General features: G+C 36.9%; 1 protein-coding gene across 1 annotated transcript; it reads left to right on the plus strand.

The window, feature by feature from the left end:
- The first annotated feature begins 8,582 nt into the window (after positions 1 to 8,582).
- LOC128882753 (uncharacterized protein K02A2.6-like) lies at positions 8,583 to 9,371 on the plus strand. Its single transcript, XM_054134483.1, has one exon. The coding sequence runs from the start codon at positions 8,583 to 8,585 to the stop codon at positions 9,369 to 9,371; it is 789 nt and encodes a 262-aa protein (XP_053990458.1).
- Positions 9,372 to 21,145: the final 11,774 nt, after the last annotated feature.

The raw sequence follows: 21,145 nt of genomic DNA on the forward strand, positions 1-21,145 counted from the left end.
TCCACGTCACTGTACACGTACACGGAACTGCAAGGGCTTGCGTATTGTGCTGTTTTTGCCTCGACAATGCAAATTTGAGACCTCTCAATAGTCGTTTCCGCTAGATAAATGTTCAAACTTGTGTGCAAGCTCCTATAGGTAGTCTACTTTTGCTTTTTGTGTCATACTTAACAATATTCAGCAGCGTATGTTAGCTCAGACAATGCGGCAGCACTGTCGCACCCCCATATTGCTTTTTTTGATCGCGAAATACTGTTGAATATTATTAATTATGACACAAACAAGCAAAAGTAGACTACCTATAGGAGCTTGCGCACAAGTTTGAACATTTATCTAGGGAAAACGACTATTGAGAGGTCTCAAATTTGCATTGTCGAGACAAAAATAGGATAATGCGCAAGCCCTTGGTAGTTCCGTGTACGTATACAGTCATGTGGAGCTGTGTGAGTGCGTACGACCGCATACAAGGCACGGGAGTCCACCACTCCCTTAACATTCCAACACTGCCTCTGCAAATCGCACAGTTTCTGAAGAAATGCAACGATCATAAAAACGAGCGAAAGTTTCGGAATCTTTCGACCAACCTGCCGTTTCCCGTATTACATCAAAGTTGACACACTGTCTTTTTCCCACTGATGTAGCAGCGTGTCGTGTACTACTGTACTGTATAAACCAAAAACGTGTCGAAATTTATGCCGCTTTTAGCCAAAACACTCTTTATCCACCTGCTTAGAGTTTGAGTGCCCTCCACTTTGTGTGGTTTCTTAAATGATATAAATAATTTAACCACCGGTCTACGTAGTTCTTTGGTTCTGTCTAAATAGGACAATAGCGTTGAAGCTGCGCAGACGGACTTATCTTGTAAATAGGACGGAAGTCTTAGTACTGACTGCTTTTTTCCCCTGGTCCAAAGTCTTAATGGTATCGGAAATTTTAATTTCCAACGTATTCTGACTTGATTTATAAATATTTCGCTTATCAATTAACAACAGAGTTTCCATACGGTGCCCCGAAATTAAAGCCAATAATGTCACAAGCTTGAGCGTTAGGCGTTCTAAGCTAATCTCGTCGTTGGGATACCACTTCGATAAATATTTTAAAACAATTCGGGGGTCCCAGGTCCAGTCATACCTCGGTGCTGCTGGCCTTAATTTTGCGACTTCTTTGAAAAAACGATGAATATACTCGTTTTGGGCTAAATGAGGTCCCAATATTAAAGATATTGCCGATCTATAACATTTTAACGAGCTATGCGAGGCTCCTTTGTCAAATTCCACTGTGAGAACTTCAACACCTCACTTGTGGAACCTGTGAACGGGTCAATTTTTTTTTTTTTTTGTTAGACCGATTCCAGTGATACCTCTCTCCGAATGAACGCTTCCCCGATAATTTGGCAGCAATTAGTGTAAGCCGTTGCCACAAGGGATGTTCCTCCCTGCCGGAAGAACAAATTCAATTAATATTGGGCTGGAAAGTAATCGGTTCTTCCTCTAATAACGATAAAAAAACAGGAAACCAAGGCTGGGCCTTCCAGTACGGTACAACCACTATACCGGTTGATTCTTCACGTTCTATTTTCCTCAACATTCTTAAAATTACTGAAAAAGGAGGGAACGCGTAAAAGAACCATTTTTTCCAGCATAACGTGAAAGCGTCTATGCCGATCGAGTCTAGATCCCTCTGCCAAGATACGTAACGTTTACATTTCGCGTTCACTCTACTTGCAAACAAATCTACTTGCAAACAAATCTACTTGTGGGTTGCCAACATTTCTAACGATTTTTTGAAACGCACTCTTGGATCACTCGAATGCAGTTTCCGGTTGTAGTCTCCATGTCTCGTAATCGGGTTCGACGTTTTCGCTAGAACGTATATACGCTGCCGAAATCCAAACTTCTCTTCGTTCGCACCATTGCCCAATTTCCCTGGCAAGTCCACTAAGATCCTCATAACGATTATTTATCCTTTTGTTTATGTATGCGATTGCCGTTCAACTCTTTCGTAATAAACATTTGTGCGTTAAAATTATTATTATTAATTTCAAGCGCGCGAGCTCGTACCTTCTCGAACGTCTTATGTACACCATTGTTGAGATGTAATTATTTTTAGTGTGTTTGTTTTTTTAATGTGCTAAAAATCGCGCTTATGCGCAGATGGATGCGCGAGTTTGGTGTGTGCGATGTGCTTTTGTTTTTTCTTCTTCCTCTTTTGTTCTGCATTGTAAAATGGTGGTCTGCACTATGTGTGGTCTGTATTATTCTGTTCGGCTAAATTTTCTTCTATAAACTGCACGATTCTTTCTTTACTTTTTTTTCCTTTTAATAAACAGTAAAACAAGAATTCAATATATTTAATTTATTTGTATTCCTTACACATGAAGCGAGGTAAGATTACAACAACCATCCTATATTTCAACGCCAGACAACGAGAAACTAAAATTTCTACGAAAACCGTGAATTCTCTTATACTGCACCGGGTAGTTCTACTGAACTTCCGAGTGAGTTCGACGGTTCGTAAAACTTTGTCCTTAGGTAATACTATGGCCATTCCCAACGAATCAAAAATTAGTCCCAAATATTTACACCGTTGCGTGGGAATCGCGCGACTTTTTTTCGTTATTAATTATAAACCCCAAATCCTGTAAAAGTGTTACAAATTCGCGAACACTGTCAAGCCATTTCTCGTACGATTTATCGATAAAAAGGATGTCATTGAGATAAAATACAGAAATAAATCTCCGTTTTCTAAGGTATGCTGCCACCGGCTTCAATAATTTCGTGAAGACATACGGTGCTACATTTAAGCAGAACGGTAAATAGGTGAACTCAAATAGTTCTCCCTTATACAAGAAATGTAAAAATTTTTTGAAGTTCTTTTCGATTGGAACCAGATAGTAGGCGTTCTTTAAGTGTAACGTCGCCATAAAATTATTGCGACAAATTAATTTCTTTGGTACCTTCCAGTTTTCGATTTTGAAATGCTCAACGTTAATGAACTCGTTAAGTCTCTTGAGATTTAGTATCATTCTGAATGTACTATCTGGCTTAGGAATTAAAAATATATTCGACAAATAATATCCTTTCGACGTAGAGCATTTTTCTATAGCGCCTTTAGAGATTAATTTATTAATTTGTTTTTGGATTAAAATATGTTCATGGTCAGACCACGTGGGTTCGACAGGAAACTGCTCTTATCTCGGATACGACGTGAAGGGTATCACAAAACCCTGAACACATTTATGGATTATCGAGTCCTTGGTTACCTTTGACCAAGCATTACCAAATAATTTGAACCGCCCCGCTGGTTTACCTACATCTTCCGATGAGATTAACGACGTCTCTTGTATTGGTGACTCGATCCTTTGTTATTCGTTCCAAATTCTTAGCCGTTTTTATTTTTTCCTCTAAATCCCTACCGAAAAGCCACTCATTGACCGAAGTGTCGAAGAGAGTGTTCTTCAAGGACGAATTCAAACTCGCTAGAATAAGCCCCTTACGAGCAAGAAAATCCTCTCGGTGCACTGATGCAAGAAATCTCCCCATATCGCTTAATTTTTCCAGCAACCCAAGTTTCTGAGAGCTGTCGATTTTCAACGTTATCGAAATCGCTTTACCCATCGCTGCTAGACATGCGACGATACGTTCTTGCTTCTCAACAATACGATTGTCTCTTTTAATAACGCCTTCTTGTACTGAAACAATAATCTCGGCGTTCCAGCTACGTCCTCATGCACCACGTCAAGATTTCTTCTTGTAACTCGACTTCATGTTCGGGAACTTCTGCCGTCTCGACCGCCGATGATTTTTTAATCTCGCTGTCCTCCTCGGTCCTCGAAACCGGTATCTCACACATACTCGATGATTGTCTCGATTTTGTTGAACGAGAATCAGACGAATGTCTCGACGGAGTGCTAGCCGCCGAATCCTCGACGAATGAAGCGATGAATGCCTCGATGTGTATCGAGATCTAGAGCGTGATCTACTAAAAACGCGTCTAAAATCGAATCTGTCTCTCGAATAACTTGATGAGTGTCGACCTCCTGATGAGAGTCCTCGAAATGACCGAGGTATCTCACGTACCAGCGAGTGTCTCGAAATATGTCGATGGCGTGAGCGACTACGTGACTCCAAACTTTTACCTGAAAACATCGATTCGAGTTCCAATAACCATTACCTGTCTATTCCATTTTGTATCAACAACGTGAAGTTTGATGAAACAAGCCAAGCACGTCTACAAGACGTGTTTAAAGGGTAAAACCCCGGCTGACATAAATTCTTGTACTATTTTCTTTCGTTACACGAAAGATGTGCGTTTGTTAAGAGCCAAAGCACACTGCATAACGACACAGTCGCTTACAGAATCGACGGATGTCGATACAGTACTCGAAACAAGAATTTACAAAATTCTGTTTCGAAACGTCTCTTGTCCCGCGGACCAAAGAAGTGAGATTCTCTCACAACTTACGCTGATCATCCTTCCTTCGATGCAATTTCTCCTCTAGACGACGAATTTTCCGGTAAAATCTGTCGTTCTCCTTATCCTCATCCATCGATGACGTCCTCTTCCTACCTTTTCGTCCTATAATATATTTTTTGTAAATCGTTTACTCAGTCTACGTGTGAAGACACTGACACAAAGCGAAATAATGAAGTTGGACGCGGACGTGCGAACGGGGTCCGAGACCGCGTAGTATAGGGAAAAACTTTTCCCTAAGCTTTAAATTTTGTGGCGACACTGAGGACAATGAGAGGTACTACAATTATGATCTCGAGAAAGAGGCGCGAAATACAATTCCGGACATATGCATACTGTTCCAACAGACTTATTACTTAAGATTTTATTACCATTTGTATAAGGTGTGTATGCATTGTTTTAAATATATGCCAAATTTAGTCTCAAATGGAATTGAAGTAGTTATTGTTTTGTACTCATGGCAGTAAATATTGTAATTTTTGTGTATCAAGAATTTGATTTCCGTTTGTGGAGATCGGAGCCGATCGGCGAAGAGCGAGGCTGATCGGAAGGGAGGCCTGAGAGTGGGAGAAGGACCCTGCCGACTGGAAGAGGTGGGCAGTCTAAGGGAAGCCATCGAGTTGTAAAGAGTGTAAAGTGTTACTTAACCAATAAAGCACCTTCTCCTCAGCGGCATATCGCGGGGTAGCACATCTGGCGACGTGGATTTCTTATCGACTACATTTAAATATCTTCGCGTGTGAAAATACCAATGGTCACGAAATAAAGTGCAAAAGAAACGCAGCGTATTGCGGGACGGCTGTGAGCCAGGAAAAAGAATAAACAACACAAAAAAAAAGAAAAGAAAAGAATAAGACAACAACTGACGGTAATAAAGGATATCTGTGGATATGGCATTAAATTTATCGGGGATAGGTATAAAACCTTTCCTATGCGACAGCATAGACAAGACTGTAATTAGAATTGAATGGGAAAGATGGCTTCGTTCACTGGAACTTTACCTAATATCTGAGGATATAACAGATCATGTAAAGAAAAGAAGCAAACTTTTACACTTTGGTGGCGAGCAATTACAAGAGGTCGCTTATAGTTTGCCTGATGCGATTGAGGTGGTGGACGCCAATAGGAAAAATGATGTTTTCAAAATACTAGTGGATAAACTGTCAGAACATTTTTCTCCAAAACAAAATTCCACCTTCGAACGTCATCTCTTCAGGAGCATTAAGCTAGAGGAAGGAGATGATTTCCGTAAATTTTTACTAAAAATTAGACAACAAGTAAAACGCTGCTCCTTCGGAAAAAACGAGAGTGAAGCAAGTGAAATAAATATGATAGACAAAATCATTCATAACTGGTGTTCTACGGAATTAAAGACAAAAATCCTGGAGAAGGAACGAACACTAGACGAAATTATCGAATTATGCCAAGTACATGAACAGATAACGAACCAATCGAGAGTCATGAATGCGAGCTTAGCAGGACCGAGTACATCATCCAACACATACACCTCAATAAATAAACTAGGATTTCAAAAGAAAGGACAGTCCCATCAATGCATCAGATGCGGAAAATTCGGACACACAAATAATATAAAATCATGTCCAGCAAAGGACGTAAAATGTCACAAGTGTGGTTTCCAAGGACACTTCGCTAGGTGTTGCAGGTCGCGTTATCAAAAGAAAAGACCTGCTTCGCTAGAACGACTTGGGCAAATGCAGAAACGATTTAAGTCAAGGATCAACTATGTTGATTCGGGAATCTCAGCATTTGAAACACAGGATAAGATTAAGGAATTCGATTGCTTCAAAATTAATTCGGAAGAAGGCACCACTGATAATTCTGACGATTTAATTGAATGCCTTATTGGAGGCGTACGTCTAGTAGTACTCATAGACTCTGGGTCTAAGGTGAATGTAATAAAAGGAAAAGATTGGGAATATCTTTCCAAAAATAAAGCAATAATTTGGGATCTTACGGAAACCACAGATGTTCGAAAACCATATGCATCCGGACGCCCACTTGAAGTTAAAAATAGATTTGTATCCACAATCAACCTGGTGGAAAAAAAGAAATCGTTGCGCCATTCTATGTAGTGACGAAAGGAGATACTTCGCTAATCGGAAAGGATACAGCAGAACAGCTAGGAGTATTAAAGCTGGGGCTAGAAGCGAATAGACCGGAGGAAATAATACCATTTCCGAAAATAAAGAATGTGATAGTAAAACTGTCCATAGATCCGTATGTAAAACCGATCCAGAAAGCGGCAAGAAGAGTACCAATATCAGTGGAAGGCCTAGTTGAGAGTAAACTGGAAGAAGCCTTGCGAAGTGACATTATCGAGCGTGTTCTACAACCGAGCACTTGGATCTCACCGATTGTAGTTATTTTCAAACCATCAGGGGACATCAGAATCTGCGTAGATATGCACAGGGCAAATGAAGCTATTCTCAGAGAAAACTATCCATTACCTACATTTGACTCCCTTATAACAAAATTGAGGAGAGCAAAATACTTTTTCGCGATTAGACTTACTAAGTGCGTATCACCAATTTGAATTGCACGAGGACAGTCGCGCCATCACTACATTTATAACGCACAAAGGCATGTTCCGCTATAAGCGTCTCATGTTCGGTGTACATTCGGCAGTTGAGATCTTTCAGAGAACCTTCGAGGCAATATTATCACATTGTGCAAACTGTATTAATTATCTAGACGACATAATCGTATTTGGATCAACGGAAACAGAGCACGATAGCTGCTTGGAGGCTGTATTGAGTACCTTAAATGATAACAACGTAACGTTAAACAAGACGAAGTGCCTCTTTAAAGTCCTTGAATTACACTTTCTGGGGCATAAACTATCCAGCGAAGGCATTGATGTAGATCAAAGGAAAATAAAAACAATTCTTGACTATCGGGCACCAGAAAACAAGGAGGAACTACGAAGCTTCTTAGGTCTAGTAACATATGTGGGAAAATTTCTACCGAACCCAGGAATAACGGTCGAGCCTCTACGGAAATTAACAAAGACAGATATTAAATTCGAATGGACCGAAATCTACCAACAACACTTTGAGTAGCTAAAACAATCATTAGCTAAACTTCCAACACTGGCATACTTCGATCCACAACTGCGGACACGGCTGATAGCAGATGCTAGCCCAGTGGCACTAGGGGCAGTGTTGCTACAGTTTAGTACGCAAGAGAATCCAAAAGTGATTTCGTTCGCAAGCAAAAGCCTATCTAATGCAGAAAAACGCTATTCTCAAACCGAAAAGGAGAGCCTAGCTCTAGTTTAGGCGGTGGAAAGATTCTACTTCTATCTAGATGGATTAGAATTTGAACTCGAGACCGACCACAAACCACTAGAAGCAATATTTAAGCCATCCTCGAAACCACCCGCTCGGACTGAAAGATGGGTGTTAAGACTACAAGCCTTCAAGTTTAAAGTCATTTACCAGCCCGACAAACTGAATATTGCTGATTCTGTGTCCAGATTATGCCAATTACAGGATGAGGATTCATTCGACCCAGAAGGGGAGCAACACATTTTTGCAATAGTGGAGAACAGCGCCCCAAAAGCAATAAAAATTTCCCAAATGATCTCAGAAAGCAGAGAGGACAAAGACATAGTTGACGCAGTCAACAAAATCAATAACGAATCGTGGCCATTACAGGACAAAAATATATATTTCCCTTTCAGAACAGAATTGACGGTAATGGGTCCAGTAATATTGAGAAACAATAGGATTGTGATTCCTCAAACATTAACAAAACAAATACTAGAATTAGCCCACGAAGAACACTCAGGAGAGACCGTAATGAAGAGACGAGTACGTGCTAAGATCTGGTGGCCGTCAATGGATAAACAGATCGAGAAATTTGTTAAAAGTTGCAGAGACTGGATATTAGTCTCACAACCAAACAAACCACCCTTAATAACTAGACACTAATTTCCGGAAGGACCATGGCAGTGCCTCGCCATCGATTTGATGGGTCCATTACCGAACAAAGATACAATATTAGTAATTGATTATTATTCCAGGTACCAAGAAATTAAATTTCTGAAAGCTACGAGTTCATCCGTAATAATAAGGCATCTCTCGGAAATGTTTTCGTGTCTTGGCTTCCCAAAAAGTATTAGAGCTGATAATGGAAGACAATTTGTCAGTAGCGAATTTAAAGAATTTTGTAATATTCACAATATCAAACTTATCCACACACCACCTTATTGGCCGCAAGCTAATGGAGAGGTAGAAAACATGAGCAACTCAATCCTCAAACGCTTGCAAATCGCACATGCTAATGGGAAAGATTACCAAGTGGAATTACAAAAATTCTTGTTAATGTACAACGTTACACCCCACGGATCAACTGGGAAGTCTCCGTCAGAGCTTTTACTGGGGAGGAACATCAGAGATAAAATACCGTCCATAACAGACTTAATAACCACAGAAGGAGACATGGAAGCAAAAGATAGCGACATTATCGAAAAACAAAAACGGAAGGATAGAGAAGACAAAGCAAGAGGAGCAAAATCCAGTGACATACAACCAGGAGACAAAGTAATAACACAAAATATGACAGCCTCAAACAAAAGCAGGTTCGGGAAAGACGAATACAAAGTGGCAGAAAGAAACGGGAATGAACTTACGTTAGAAAGAGACGGAAGAACATTCAAAAGACATACGACACATGTAAAGAAACTGCCACGTAGCCCAAAACAAATTGAGGACTGCAACACTAGGACGGTGACGGACGCGGGGTCATACGAAGGAGCTCAATACGAAGAAGGTCAACTCGAAGATAATGAAAATTTGGAATTAAAGACCCAAAAGCTTAAATTGAAAAAGGACGGATTGTGGAGATCGGAGCCGATCGGCGAAGAGCGAGGCTGATCGGAAGGGAGGTCTGAGAGTGGGAGAAGGACCCTGCCGACTGGAAGAGGTGGGCAGTCTAAGGGAAGCCATCGAGTTGTAAAGAGTGTAAAGTGTTACCTAACCAATAAAGCATAAATATAAAGTAAATCAGAGTGTCATTAGTAGCACCTCCCCCTCAGCGGCATATCTCGGGGTAACACACCGTTCATTATATTCTCAATGCATTGCCTTAAAATTATTTTCTGTTTATTACTGTTCTTTTTACAGTTTTAATAATAATTTTGTATTGTTTTATTTATCAAAGAATTCATGTTTGATAATTCCTTACTTAAATAATAGTTACATAAAAGTTTTGTTCGTTCCTGAATTAATGAAAGCTTGGACTCAGCTAGTACAATATTTGTTAGTGTATTATTTCGGTACCTTAAGGCTTTGCGGTATTGTAACGTTTTTGCGAATAAGAAAGTAAAGAAAGTAACCGTAATGTATAATAGACCAAACTAAACTTTAGTACAGATTAATTAATGTTTCGGGGCCGGAACCACATCATGTTTCGCACAGAAAATTTACAATACTTAGTGCTCTCGAACGTTTTCTTTGTATTTCGTTAATTTGTAGAATAAATGACATTTTAAAATCAAAAGTAATTCCTAGAAAACGTGCTATGTGACTTGATTTTATTACACATTTATCGGTTTTAATTAATTTCAGTTTCGCCAGGTCTAGATCTAAAAAATTGTTCTTTATTATATTTATTTATGTTTGGATCATATTTTTACCTCTTGAACAAAGTGATATTTTAGAATAGATTGCTATATCATCCGCAAATTGTGACACATTTACGCATCCTTGGGAGATTATTTGTGATACTTTAAACATATATTATATAAAAGAGTAAGGGGCTCAGTCTCCCCTTTGAGGTACTCATTTGCACATCATCCTACACTCTCCTCTCGTGATATCTCTATAAACGTGTCTTCCATGAGTTAGATACTTGACAAATTTTATTTGTTTTTTTGAACACTTTTTGTTCATCAAGACCTCATTTATTTGTAAAGTAAGGTTTGCAAGATTATCGATACATGACTTGCCATTTCTGAATCCAGATTGAGTATTAGGATATGAATTATGGTATGTATTCTACTCACCATTGCAATCTGTTAATTAGCGTTTCTAAAAATTTACATAGGCAAAAAAAAAACGATATTGAACGTAGGCGTTTATTATCTGCTTTTTCTATGAAATGAATGAAAAATTGTTTCCAGTTTGAAGGACAGTTATTATTTGCATACATTTGATTGTACATCAAAAGCAGTAGTTTAAATTGTATTTGAAAGCAATAGTTTACATTGTATAGATAATTCTTTTTAAATTTTGTAGTCTATACCGCCCATTCCTGGAGCTGATTTTATTCTTTTTTTTTGGCGGGGGGGGGGGGGGGAAGAGCGATATTAAACTCGGTAAAAATGAAATACGTGTTAAAAAGTTCATTTTGTGGGGGTATAGGTGCTTATGGAGGGAGAGCAAGAGAGGAGAAAAGGAAGGGAGAGTTTCGTTCTGAGCCTGCTAGTGTACTCATCAGTAATGCCGTGTCCGAACTGCCTGTCGCACCCAGAGATGGACCTTATTTAGATAAAACAATTATTTAAATAGAAAATCGAATAAAGATACATAACTTTATCTTTATTCGATGACTGCCGGATAAAAAAAATGTATTCGAAGTAAATGTACTCAAAGGATAAAGATAACTTAACTTAAATTATTTTTATTCGAAGGCTAAAGATACCTGCTTTATCTGCAGAAAGTTTCAATCGTAAGATACTTTTCGCACTTTTAACTTTATCCGACGGGTAAACCTGCGTTAACTGCAGAGAGTTTCACTCGTTGGGTAGTTTCCCCATTTTTAACTTTAACCGACCGCTAGAGGTACCTGGTTTCTCCCCGAGAGTTTCAACCCTAAGATACTTTTCCGCATTTGTATCTTTATTCGACGGCTAGAGTTACCTGGTTTCTCTCCAGAGATATTCACCCGTAGGTTATTTTCGCATTTTTATCTTTAACTGAAGTTTCACTCGTCGCGTGGGATAACTTTCGTACTTTTACCTTTATCCGAAATTATCGGATACGGGTCGAATAATTTTTCAAGCGGTGTTTACTGTTTAGTCGGCGGTTGTAAAGTATAGTTATACATAATTGTATAACTATACTTAATAGTTACGTAAGTATACGTAATATAATATAAATAATATAAGTATACGTAAATGTATACTTGCGCATATAGACGTGTACTGTAGATATAAATTGTGGTCTTTTTAAATGTTTATAAGTATTGTTATTGCAAAATTCCTACTCTTTGATCTACCTCGGCAACGAGTAACCGATCGAGATGATTTCATGATGATCCCATGCAGAAAAATGTATAAATTCCTCAATATTTATAACTATTGTTACTGCAGACTTCCCATTCTCCGGCGTAGCGCGGCAAGGGATTAACCGATCGAAATGGAACCTTTCACATTTAACAACAGCTGATTTCGCGATGTTCGAATCTGCATAAATGATGGTCTTTTTAAATGTTTATAACTATTGTTATTGCAAAATTCGTATTGTTTGCTACGACTCCGAGTAACCGATCGAGATAATTTCATTATGTTCCCATGTAGAAAAATTTATAAATTTCTTAAATTGATATTATTTATTTCAATTTCAATTTTAGTAAGTTTACCTATGTTTGAATATTATAAAATTGGAACATGTATATTTTGTCCATTAAACCAAATTTTATTTTGACTAATTACAGGAACATTTATTATATTAACATGATTAGGAAGACAATTAATCGAATATCCTAATATTGAACTTAGTAAAATTTGAACATTCATGAAATCTTAATTGGCATAAATTAATATTTAAATATTTATAAATAGGTAATGGTATAATAGTTATAACAACACCGCATGTACAAACTGCGTATTCATACAGAACAAATCAGAGTGAAATCAGTGTTCGACCATGTTGTGATTCAGCATACAGAATTCCTTCACTTTAAGGTCGCTTAAAGGAACACATTTAAAAATTAACTTCGGCGCAGGTCGAATCATAAACAATGACCAGCACCAACATGTGGCCGCCAGGTAGCCAAATAAAGAAGCCTTCGCCAAGGGTTGCCGATAACTTAAAGTGCAAATCTTGCCGAGTTCTGGTTTATAGTATAGAACGGCTAGTACGCTGCTTTACCCGTTCGATGCTGTTATAACTATTATTGCATTAACTATTTATAAATATTTAAATATTAATTTATGCCAATTAAGATTTCATGAATGTTCAAATTTTACTAAGTTCAATATTAGGATATTCAATTAATTGTCTTCCTAATCATGTTAATATAATAAATGTTCCTGTAATTAGTCAAAATAAAATTTGGTTTAATGGACAAAATATACATGTTCCAATTTTATAATATTTAAATATAGGTAAACTTACTAAAATTGAAATTGAAATAAATAATATCAATTTAAGAAATTTATAAATTTTTCTACATGGGAACATCATGAAATCATATCGATCGGTTACTCGTTGCCGAGTCGTAGCAAACAATACGAATTTTGCAATAACAATAGTTATAAACATTAAAAAAGACTATCATTTTTTGCAGATTCGAACATCGCGAAATCAGCTGTTGTTAAATGTGAAAGGTTCCATTTTGATCGGTTAATCCCTTGCCGCGCTACGCCGCACAGTAGGACAAAACTGCTCTCGGCGATCAAAAATCTGTAGCTTTAGTTCTACTGGAGATATTTTAATGATATTTGGAGGAGGTCACTACTGGAAACTCGCTGTATTACCGAATTAAAATTTTAACTTTACATGAGCTTTTAAAGACGATTCCCGTACATTCCCGAGATATCATCAGTATCATATGAAAGGCTAAACCTTGCTCTTTCAGAAGCAAAAAGAATTGGGTGCTACTTCCTGCTACTTTTAAAGAAAACAGCAATTAAAGTAAACTCTGCCTCGCGTGACCGCTACAGTCGGTCGGTACTATAGCGAGTGTTCAGTAGCGATCGTAACGGTCGCGCGAGGCAGAGTTTACTTTAATCGCTGTTTTCTTTAAAAGTAGCAGAAAGTAGCAGCTAATTCTTTTTGCTCCCCCCTCAACTTCGTCATAATCCTTATCAACTTTTCTATTCCCATTCTATCCACCCTTTCATCCTCCCTCCCTGGCGACCTTCGAGTCAGCCCACTTTTTTGGAATATGTCTCTTCCTCCTCCCCCCGATGTTTCCCCCTCTTTATCACTCCCTTTCCCCCCTTTGAAGAAGTCCTCCAGGTCCTTCTTCCTTCCCGCTCCCTTCTCTTCCTCTTATATACCCCTTTCACTACCTTCTCCCCGCCTCCTCCCTTTGCACTCCTTGTCACTACCCCCAGCCCTCTGCTCCCCCATTGTTTCTCTCCTTCCATATCCCTCACTTCTTCCTCCGCTCATAACCTTTTGCCTGCTCTCTATCGCCTGCTTCCCGCGCCCTACTTTACCGGCTCCTTCTTATCTCCTCTTTCTTATCGACTCTTTCCTTCCCAGCCTTTCCGCAACGTGCCTCTCTTTTCTACTCTGTCCTCTTCCTGCCTAAATCTCTCTCCTCCCCTTACCCTACCTCTTCCTCCTGACCGTACCGGCCACTTCCCTTCTCTCCCTTATATACCAGCCCTTTCTTCTCTTAAGGGGATAGACACGGGCAATGCAGTCTGTAATCCGACAAAATCTGGCCCGAAATATGGGTTAGCTTTGCCCACAGATTTTGTCCTTATATGAGCATATTTTGAGCTCAATGAGGGCTCATTCGAAAGAGGAAGGTCCAAGGAATGGCGCTCTGGTCGTGGTTGAACGATATTGTGTCGATATTTAATAATATGAGCGTCCAAAGTCGAGCAAAAATCGAGCAAAATACATCCGCAGAATAGTTGTATTTCTAGGTTACTAAAAGGATTTTGTGACTCGAACGACGACCAGAGCGCCATTCCTTGGGCCTTCCTCTTTCGAATGAGACCCCATTGAGCCAAAAATATGCTCATATAAGGACAAAATCTGTGGGCAAAGCATTGCATTCCCAAAAACGAGATTCCGCCATTTTGACGATAATACAGAGCAAGTGACGTCACAAATTTAGTTCAGACAATCGATAGGAGATGGCGCTTACTGAGGACGACTGCTAACGTGATGTCGATACAATTCCGGTGTTGCCGTTCTCACAACAGCGTCTCTCTACACTGTTGCCATTTCATTGAGGTCGAAATCGCGCTTAGCATCCCGATCCCGTATCCTTACATTTGCCAACGTCGACTCTCAGTCTCTCTTCCTTCTTCATCGAACTGTTTCTTTCTATTTTTGTCGTCGCTTCGAAACTCTAGCTTTGCGCTGGACGCGGTTCGATCCCGGTAGGAGTCACCTATTTTTTTGTTTACTTTTTTTTCCGTTTGTATGATGTTTTGTTATGGAAACTACTTTCTTATATATTAAGATTATTTTTATACAATATTCTGCAATTTCTTATGTTTTTTATCGCTTTGAAAAAGAAGTCATGATGTGAAAGGAGTTTCTACAAGCTTTTATAAAAACTTACATCCTTATAGTTTGTAAATAACAATTTAATTATATTAAACAAACATTGCACAACTTCTTTCTTCTTTCTTTTTTATCCTTTTCTTTCTTTCTTCTTTTCTTTTTTTTTCTTCCTTCTTTTTTCTGACTTCTTTTTCAATGCGATAAAAATCATAAAAATTGCACAATATTGTATAAAAATAATCTTAATATATAAAAATGTAGTTTCCATAACAAAACATGGTACAAACGGAAGAAAAAGTAAAAAAAAAAAAATAAGTGACTCCTACCGGGATCGAACCGCTTTCACCGCAAAAGATCGTCTTCGCAAAATGGTACTCTATCGACTGTGCAACGCTGCTTCTATAATACCTCTGACTCTTATACGGTTGACACTCGTCAATCGAAATTTAGCTATTTTTAAAAATTTATTTCTCGAAAACGAAAGAGAGTCGCGCCTTCTCACTTGCAGAGATTGTCCTACATACCCTTCCTTACATATGAAAAAAATTTTATTAAATAATTCGGGGGACACTAGGCGATGTTTCCTTGTAAGCTATGTGAACGTGGGACCTGACTTAAAAAATTAACTTTTTTTACGGAAAGTGATAGTATTTCGTTTGTAGTTTCATCAATTGATACATGAAAAAAAATTGTAACAACCTAATACTAAAATCAAAACAAAACACTATCATTTTCCGTAAAAAAAAGTTAATTTTTTGGCAGTTGGCTGTCAGGTTCACATACACTAGTAGCACAAAATATTGAATACAGATTCATCCAATAAAAGAGATTGAATCTCATTTTAATATTTAAATATACATATGATGTTTATTCTAGATTTAGAAAAAAAATATTCTTTTTTTTAAGTATAAAATAAATATCTATTCAATATTTAGAATGGAATATTTTTTCCCAAATATAAAATACATATTCATCTGATATTCAAATTCCCATCGAGGTAAAAAAAATTAAGATAACTTGTTTTAATGGAATCCAATCACAAGAAATAAAGTAATAGAAGTAAAATCTATGAATAAATGAAACACAATATAAAATTTGATTTAATTTTTTTTTAATCTCTTAATTTTCAAAATTTATTCAACATTGCCCGAATATTCAATACGCATCTTCTAAACATAAATTTCACATTATCCGAATATTTTTTAAACGTTTCTTTTAAAATATTTATGGGAAATAGGAATTATTAATAATGGATTTTTCAGGATATGTAAGTATCAGTTTTTATAATCAATTAGTATCAACTCAAAAAGTAATTTGTATTAAACTTCTTTATTTTTATAAATGTGTTACATCCGGCCCTGCCGGTGTCCCTTTTCATCGACCTCGCATTGCGAATAGTTAAGATCAGATACTTTTAGGAATGCGCTTGACAAACGATTCGGAAACCGTTTCTCGGGAACCGAATCGTGCAATCTGCGAATCAGCGAAATAGGTGTCAGCGCTCAACGGCAGCACATCCGCTGAACTTGGGACCCCTCCCGATTTCAACGGATGCCGAAGCGAAGGTTCTCGAACGCGGCTCGTGCCATAACGGCTCAGCTAATATATAAACCCGTGGACACGGCGCTTTTTTTTATTCCGCTGTCAGTACGTTCTCATCGTGGTGATTATCGAAATCTTGTAGTCGCGGACAGGTTAACTTCACGCGTTGTCGTTACCTACGAAAGTCCAACGTATAATCGGTTAAGATCACATCGAACCTTTATCGTCAATCGAACACGCACTCAGCGTCGCGCTTTGGTCGTCAAATACTAAATTATGCCGAGGAAAGTCCGTTGTTAATTAGTAGAGACCCGTGTCGCGAGTGATAGTTCCCGACAAACAGATCCTTGCAACAGCACAGCCCTGGGACCACAACAGATAGCTGGTACAACCAAACTGTAAGACCGACAAGCGGTAACGTACCTACGTAATTGTACACTTGATTTTCCAAAACCGATATTGTAATATAAACTCGTTATTTTGTAACAATACATATTTATATGCTAAACCTTGAAAACAATCATTGCAATCCCGAATTGTTCTTTCTCGTTAGCGAATACAGTTAAGGTGAGCTTTAGCTCTTTAATTGAAGACGAAGATCCCAAGAAAGAGTCACAGATAAGCTGGGACGTAACAAATGAAATTTAAATTGTTTTAAAAATTGTTTTAACGTTGAAAGAATCTATCTGCCATCTAACATACAGATGATTGTAATTGTCATATAGTAAGCGCTTTCTGAGGAGATAGGTATTTAGAATACATATTAATAGTGTCGATATCACGACACTAATCGCGGTATACGCGATGAACCGCGTAAACTGTTTCACGCTATTTTCTCGGAAACTATTGGTGATATCAACAAATTTTTGTTAATATTTTATGGGATGATAGGCCCTTTTATGTGTTCTATGGGCTACTATTGGATAGCTCCCCCCCCCCCCCGGGGGGGGGGGGCAACAGACTCGAAGTGCACATCAATCTATGTATATTTTTAAAATTCGTTCTGTTTGTGTATGAATTAATTAAACGATGTTGTCAGACATTCGTATGAATTTTATTAAACATTTAATAAAATGTTCGACTTATTTGGACATTATTGATTTCAATGTATTTGAATTCCGTATCGAAGTTCTTTCAGCAAACAATATCTTCTGTCATTTTGTCATAAACTATGCAGAATATGAAAACAAATTTCAAATAAACAATATTTTTTATTAAAACATTATGTAAAACAAGAAAAATTTATATGATATCCCATTTAAAAATGTGGATCAGTGTACACGCTGTCGACTTGGGGATGATCCAGCAGGACCTTATATGTACATATATCACATGTCTTATACAATATGAGAAATTATCTTGTAACAGTCTACGCGGCTTACACTGTATACAGGAGGGTATACCTACATAGTTGACGCCAACAATAAGGCAAGATGAAATAAAACCTAATTACAAATAAACAATGCACTCTTTTTTGCAGCACAGAACAAGGAAGACAAAAAAATTTGTGTAAACCGTCAATATTACGTTAAAGTTGATATTTCAAACTTTAAAATGCTTTTTTGTTTTTTTGTCTACGATGATTTTTCACCTAATATCGATACTTTCTGTAAGTGTTGGCGTGTAGAATTTTAATATTCTAGGCCTGATGCCGTTTACACTCTGAATAACGGAAAGGAGTTAATTAAACAAATTATAGTCTGTAATTTTAACGAGAACAATTATTTAACCGAAGTTTATTATCACTATACTTAGTTTCACTAATCTATTTGTGTACAGTTTATACAAGACTTATTATTATTGTAGAAAAGAGATCCTTGTGTTTATTAACACTTTATAACTAATATTTTATCGCGATTAGCGCGAAATATTGCAGCGATTAGCGCCGAGTTATAGCGGTGAAATACGTGCTTAGGCGAATTCGTCGCGCGCTTGTATTTTCGGCCGACTTGTTTTCGCACTGAGTTCGGAGAGAGAGCCACGTTGCTGTGTCGCGGTTTTTATAGACTCTCTCACGATCGCAGAGCCGGAAAGAAGGTAGCTGTTTTAAGCTAATTCCAATTGACGCGCCCAATTCGAAACAGTAAGAAATGCGCATTTTTGTTCAATGTCGTATAAATCGGTCAGAAAAAATCATAGAACAATTTCTAAAAAAGCATTGTATAGGTAACATATTGTAGTTTACACAATTTGAGTTGAATTTTTCGAAATAAAATTTTTTCATTGACTTTTGAGTTGTAAAAAATACGTAATTTTAAAGAACAAAATGACGTGTTATTTTTTAAAACACAAAACAAAAAAACAATAGAAATTTAAAAATCGCATAATAGCACATTAAAGTTGAAACTTCAAGCTTTACAACGCTTTTTTAATTTTATTTTTACGATGATTTTTCATCGACTTACAGCTATTGGAGTATAGCCTAATATTTATGGTTTATAAAGTGTTCCCTATTTTTTTTGTACGTGTGTATAATAAGTCTATTTATGTTATTTATATGTACAATTATGTGTATAAATGTATAATATGCATAAAGCATATGTACAATCACTTGTATTGTTATATGTATGTATATAAAACATAATTTATTTTTTAAATTAATATTATTAACATGTTACATAAAAACGGAGAAACATGAATAATTAGAATATAAATAAAATGTTGCAATGACCATTGCACAAACAATTTCTGCATTTTAATTGTTAATTTACATCCAACGGTATATACCACATACATATTCACCTTAATAATTATTAAATTGATAAACATGATACGTAAGTGAAAGTAGGGATAATACATTTTCCTAATCTATGCATAACCTCTTCTTAAGGGTTACACAAACGGAAACTTTCATTGAAAAAACGAATAACGTTAGTGGTTCTGCGGAGACATAAATAATTAGTTACAAAATTGACAAAACGAGGACAAATGACCCGGAACCGAGCGAATCGCTGCAACTTTTCCTTAATTGAAGTGTCTCTTTTTTCTGAAGGGTGGACAAATGAAAATTGTGATTGGACAAACGTGGACAAATCTCTTACAACCAAACTTCATTAAGAAACCTAAAAAAAATTTGCATGGAGGTGCTGAATAAAAATTTTTTTTTTAATAATTTTTTTTGGGGGGTGGACAAATGAAAATTTTTGTTGGGCAAACATGGACAAATCGTGGACAAACAAATGTAATTTGATTTTTATCAAAATTTGCATTTTGGGGTGCCAACTTCACGAAGCTGACTTTTTTATACCGTTATACTGATCACACTTATTGTTAGTATGCATTTGGATGATACCCATAACATGATTCCCTTTCAAATAACGGCTTGCCGAATTCACACACGTCTTTCAATGATATATTAATTTCAATATTTTAAAATTCCTGTACGCCATATAACCAAGTACATCACTAATTAATATCTATCTCTGCAACAGTTGTCTCTAAAAGTACTTGAACCTCTTAAGAATACATCTGTTTACCAAAGTTAGAAATCACTGAACCAAGAATCCTCTCTCTCCTCTTGAGACATGTTGTATAACATATTTGATGGTTTTAATTTAAAAACCATCGCTTGAAAATATAGATTTTTTTATAACTTTCTAAAGTCAGATTTGGCGAAACAGAACGGTATTTTGAATGTTTTTCAAACAAGTGAAGAACATCATACGTGTCATATTCGAAATAACCGATTCAATTCTAAATAAACACAGAAACAAAGTTTATTTATGATGATCCATATGACAATCGTAAATCCGTTAGAGCAGTGAACATATGTATAATCGGTAGAGAGGACTCTTTTGACTAAATGTATATAGAGTGGGTGTAGAAAGTATACGTACACCGATCAATTTCCAAACGAACTATGTACAATTGTAATTTATTAACTTATTTTTTATAAACAATAACATTCTACATATTCTCGGAGATCTCTAGAATAGATAGATTACAAAAAAATATAGCTATTTGTGTAAATTGTGAAATTAACAAGAAAAAAACAATTAATCGATAGAAATATTGAAGCAATAAGTATTCGCACAACTGTTTAATTTTTAAAACTTCATGAAAAAAAAAGAAATTTACATTAATTTACAAATATATAATACTTCCTTCGTGGGATTTCCTTTTGATTTTATAATTATTGTAACTTTTCTAAGAATTAAATTAAGTAAATTATTTGTTACTCGAAGTGGGATCTTTTTCCATTCCACTATTAGAACCTTTTTTAAAAGTACTTTACTGGAAATTTGATGTTTTCTAATTCGTAAGGAGCAATAAATTAATGTGTTTACGTTACAAATTCTACTGTAAATGGTTCGTCATAAGAATTGTACAAACACTTATTGCTTCTATATTTTTACCCACTCTTCGCATTTTTTTGTTAATTTCACAAATTATATTAACTAGTAAATGTTAAGAAACTACAATTTCCCCCCCAAAATTTGGGGGAAATTGATCAGTGTACGAATACATTCTACACCCACTGTATGTACGTGACTCGCGTGCCAGTAAGAACATCTTGAAACAATCGTAACTCGTGAAAATAAAGGAAAAACCTAACCGATAAGAGAAGATGGGCAAGAGAAAAGGGACCAGGGTGCAGCCAAGTTGTACGCGTAGAAGTGGGAACGTCGGCGTCGGTATGTTGCGGCTGACAGCAGGAGACTTGGGTTAGGAACTTAAATCATCGGGTAACA

Source organism: Hylaeus volcanicus, unplaced genomic scaffold (assembly GCF_026283585.1).
Source record: "Hylaeus volcanicus isolate JK05 unplaced genomic scaffold, UHH_iyHylVolc1.0_haploid 12175, whole genome shotgun sequence".
Taxonomy (NCBI): domain Eukaryota; kingdom Metazoa; phylum Arthropoda; class Insecta; order Hymenoptera; family Colletidae; genus Hylaeus; species Hylaeus volcanicus.

Coding starts and splice junctions, on each gene's coding strand:
- LOC128882753 (XM_054134483.1), top strand. CDS start 8,583: ATGTTTTCGTGTCTTGGCTTCCCAAAAAGTATTAGAGCTGATAATGGA.